The sequence below is a fragment of the Juglans microcarpa x Juglans regia genome, chromosome 8D (assembly GCF_004785595.1).
Source record: "Juglans microcarpa x Juglans regia isolate MS1-56 chromosome 8D, Jm3101_v1.0, whole genome shotgun sequence".
Classification (NCBI taxonomy): Eukaryota; Viridiplantae; Streptophyta; class Magnoliopsida; order Fagales; family Juglandaceae; genus Juglans; species Juglans microcarpa x Juglans regia.
Window position 1 is genome coordinate 10,522,216 of NC_054608.1, and position 4,715 is coordinate 10,526,930.

Sequence of the window (4,715 nt, forward strand, 5' to 3'; positions counted from 1 at the left end):
TCTGCATCAAACAAAAATTACTCAAAGACGGCAGCCTTGATTAGGCAAAAATACTATGTGGCAAACTGTATCTGTCAAGCAAAAATTGAAAGTAGCTACATGGCCCAGGTTTCCCTATCTCAAAACCCATTATTTGAATTTTATTTTCGCTAATAAGTTTGGTTTTTGGAGATTCTCCCCAACAAACTCCTCGAATCTTCTTGAGACTCCCTAGGAATGAATAACCAGGAACACAAAGATGGATAAATGACCCACTTTCCTCACTTGTGGTAGTTAAAAATGCAAAGAGGACACACAATGGAGATTAACCCCAACCACACTAAAAGCTTGGAAATTAGTCACTTGACCTGCAACACCAACTGCATGGTCACCCTCGAGCACCTCAACTTTCTATCTTCACCAAAACAGACCGCCCTCGAGCCCTTGGTAGGGCACACTAGATCTTCATTATCACTAAGTTAGGGACAACCTCGAGCTTCACTTGAGCGCCTCTAGCTCAGTTGCACAAGAAAGTTGAACCATGCTCAAGCCAAGTACTAGTCCCCCCCCCCCCCCCCCCCCCCCTCGCGGCGACAAAATAGGCAATCGTGTCTAGCACACGCTCAAGTAACTAGCGTCGGCACTCGCGCCCGCCACCAACTATCAGGGTTAATTACTCAGCCCCCCCGCAAAATAGGTGACCAAAGTTAATGCACACACTCGACATGGTTGAACGTACACTGCATAGTGGGAAATGGCATGGATAGCCTCCTCTATGACCGCCAGTATGTTAGTCAATATACATGAATATTAAATTTGGTTTTTCTCAATCTGACCCTCGAAACTAATTTTTTCATGATACACAATCTAATGCCTGATCAGAATTTTCACATGAATGCATGAATTCCATATAATGTACTGACGTTAATTGTCGTCGTGACGCAAAAATTTAACTTTGGATCGGAGGGCGAAGTCATGTGGCGGTAGCCTCGATCTATTCAACACCGTGTGGCAATTGAACTTGTTCCAAGTCTTGTCACGTTCATTGACTTCTAGACCTACAATTCATAATGTAGAAGCACCCTACATAATGTTGATACATTATTGAACCGAGAGAGAGAGAGAGAGAGTCAATGAATGGCTGTCAATTGCACGCGGTGCATTGATCTTGACTTTGCGCCATTTCTTAATTTGGAATTGTCAGTACTGCGCGCCATGCTCATGCACCGAATAAGAATTGAGGTCTTGTTTGGATTGAAATTTATCCCAACTCATCTCATCTTATTATTATAATTTTTTTAAATTTTTATACAAAATATAATAAACAATTCAATTTTTTCAAATCTTAAAACAATAATAATATTAAAAATAATATTCTAATAATATTTTATTCAACTCATCTAAAACCATCTGAACTCACCTCAACTCACCTCTAAATCAAAACGGGGTATGTTGAATGATCAAGAGCCATGATTTCTGACTATTTTCACTATTCGAATTTTATATATATAAATATATATATATATATTATTAATGAGTAAAAGGTTTAATTTGGAACATCCCAAAAAATGAAAAGATACACGTACTTATCTATATATATATATATATATCTATAAGCCCTTTCCTCCCAAACCTCTATCCACAACCAGAAAGGAATTATATGCTCTTTCAATATCAGTACCCAACCTTTAATATGACTTGTATCATGGCCAGCATCTTTTCCAGCTTGCTTGTCTTTCTCTTCTTTCTCTTATGGAAGATCAGGAGAGCCCAACAATCTACACCTCAAAGTACACTTCCACCAGAAGCTGGTGGTGCATGGCCTATAATCGGCCACCTCCACCTATTAGCAAGGTCAAAACCTGCCCATATAACCTTGGGTAATATGGCTGACAAGCATGGACCAATCTTCACCATCAGGTTGGGCGTGCATAAAACTATAGTGGTCAGCAATTCAGAGATAGCCAAAGAGTGTTTTACTACCAAAGACAAAACTTTTGCCAACCGTCCAAAAGCTATGGTATCAGAACTCATGGGCTATAACTATGCCACATTCGCTTTGAGCCCTTATGGTTCCTATTGGCGCCAAGTTCGAAGAATAACCACACTCGAATTCCTTTCAGATCAACGCGTTGAGATGTTCAAACACATAGGAGAATCAGAAGTAAATACATCTATAAGAGAAACATATCAACTCTTGCTCAATAACAACAAGCTCATGTTGGTGGAAATGAGCAGATGGTTCGGCAACATTACGCTAAACACTTTATTTAGGATGGTTGCAGGGAAGCGATTTGCTTTGGCTGGCACCGAGAATGCGGATGAAGGAAATGATCTCCAGTGCCGGAAGGAATTGACAGATTTCTTCATGTTCGCCGGAAAGTTTGTTGTCTCGGATGCACTTCCATATCTAAGGTGGTTGGACTTGGGTGGCGATCAGAGAGGCATGAAGAAATCCGCAAGAGAAGTGGATCATGTGCTTCAAGGTTTGCTAGAAGAACATAAACAAAGAAAGCTCTCGAGTGAGGTGAAGAATGGACACCAAGACTTTATGGATGTCATGCTATCCTTTGTCACAGATAACAGAGAGATTTCCAATTTTGATGCTGATACAATCACCAAAGCTACTTGCCTGGTACGATCATTAATTATATTTTTTAACCAAAATAATTAATCAATTATCCACTATTGTCTAGTATCATATGCATTGGCAACATCATATATAGAAAAAGGACCCCATGAGACGAAAATAACAACATGATTAGTAATTGCTTTAAGAATTGAAAGTGTGATTTCTTCTATGACCTTAGTGTCTCAGCGCAATGCTAGTTTTCTATATTAGAAGTAGCAATTTGTTACACTTCAGGTTTCACGTGAACTATTTAGAAACCCTACTCTATGATATCAAGCTGCATATATGTACAAATGTACTTCCTAATTCTCTTTACTCGCCGGCCACTAGACTGTGACCTTTATGGGATATTCTAATTGATCTCTAACTTTGCCACTTTTGCAGAACCTTATCTTAGCGGGCACAGATACAACATCCGGGACCTTGACATGGGCTCTCTCTCTACTTCTCAACAACCGTGAGGCTCTAGAGAAAGTCCAACAAGAACTAGATCTCCAGGTTGGCAAGGAAAGGCAAGTGAAGGATTCAGACGTGAAAAACCTAGTATATCTTCAAGCTGTCATCAAAGAAACAATGCGTTTATACCCTTCAGCCCCACTTACTTTACCACACGAGTCCACCGAAGATTGTACTTTGGCTGGTTATCATGTCCCGGCAGGCACACGCCTTCTTGTTAATCTAGCAAAGATCCATCGAGACCCACTTGTGTGGCCGGATCCAACCAAATTTCGTCCAGAAAGATTCCTTACTACCCACAAAGATATCAATGTTAGGGGTCAGAATTTTGAATTGTTACCATTTGGCAGTGGTAGAAGAGTTTGCCCCGGAATCTCGCTTTCGCTAAAACTTACACAACTCATGCTTGCTACCTTCCTCCATGCTTTTGACATTTCAACCCCATCAGCTGAACCAATAGATATGGTTGAGAAAGACATTGGGCTTACCTCCATGAAAGCAACACCACTCGAAGTCCATCTCACTCCACGCCTTCTTGCTCAATCATATCATGTGTAATTTGAGTACTAGATATTAAATAACTTATGTGTGAACAACTATGATACATATTGCTTAACTAGGTGTGTTCTAGTGATGCTTATCTTATGCAGGCAATATGTGCATCTAATAAAAAAAAAAAAAAATCACATCTGTTGGAAACTGAGAGAACTCCATCAGAAAAAAAAAAAATTACGTTCACTTTTCATATAATATTAATGTTCACTTTTTATATAATATTGTACGTGTTCTCATGTTAAGATTATTGTCCAAATTTAAATCTCGTATTTGCTATTGGATACTCATTCAGATTGCATCGTTGGCCGGGGATCATAGTTTCGTATGTTTCCTTGAGGAATGTATCTTAAGCAAAAAGAAAAGAATACACTAAAAAGGCTTGTACGGAAATAAAATTTTATAGGCAGCCATACATGATCATTGCTTTAATGGATTTTCTTTTATGATAATGGAAAATTATATTTATACTCCTTCAACTAATATCTCTCCCTAGAATCGCTCAAACAAGTATATATAAATTAAATGATGTGTATTTGTTATCAAAATAAATAAATAATGTGTATTTGCCACAAATACCCATTTTTCATCAGAAATAAGCCATTTCCACAGAATTGCGTGCCACATTTGACGCAATTTTAACGACCAAAAAATATAATGTTTTTTGCGGATTAAACAATTGCGGCAAATGATGACTATTTGCAGCTGTTGCTTGTCGTTGCAAATAGTCAAAATTTGCCAAAAACAAAATTCTCAAGTGATGATAATAAAAGGCTTTAGGAAATTAAGCAAAAGGTTATATTTGTTGACTAGGAGAAAAAATAAAGAGTCAATGTCCTAATTTTGTGGAAACTTCAATCTTTGATCAAACAGTTGGGGGAGACTATGGACTATGGACTTTTCCATAGCTACAAGGAGGGCATTCAGAGATTATTGTCACGAGGCCTCTATAACTATATTCAAAACCCATAGTTTTGTCAAATTCGTTGAACTTTTAGAGCTCCAAGCCAAATTCTATTTGAAATTACCTCAAAGTGATGACATGAAAAAACTATATGTTATGGAATCTAAATGATTAAATAACAAAAATGAAACT

At 38.1% G+C, this 4,715-nt stretch overlaps 1 protein-coding gene across 1 annotated transcript; it reads left to right on the forward strand.

The window, feature by feature from the left end:
* The first annotated feature begins 1,609 nt into the window (after positions 1-1,609).
* On the forward strand, positions 1,610-3,835 carry LOC121241931 (cytochrome P450 CYP82D47-like). Its single transcript, XM_041139791.1, has 2 exons — positions 1,610-2,614; positions 2,996-3,835. The coding sequence occupies exons 1-2, from the start codon at positions 1,640-1,642 to the stop codon at positions 3,623-3,625; spliced, it is 1,605 nt and encodes a 534-aa protein (XP_040995725.1). The 5' UTR covers positions 1,610-1,639; the 3' UTR covers positions 3,626-3,835.
* Positions 3,836-4,715: the final 880 nt, after the last annotated feature.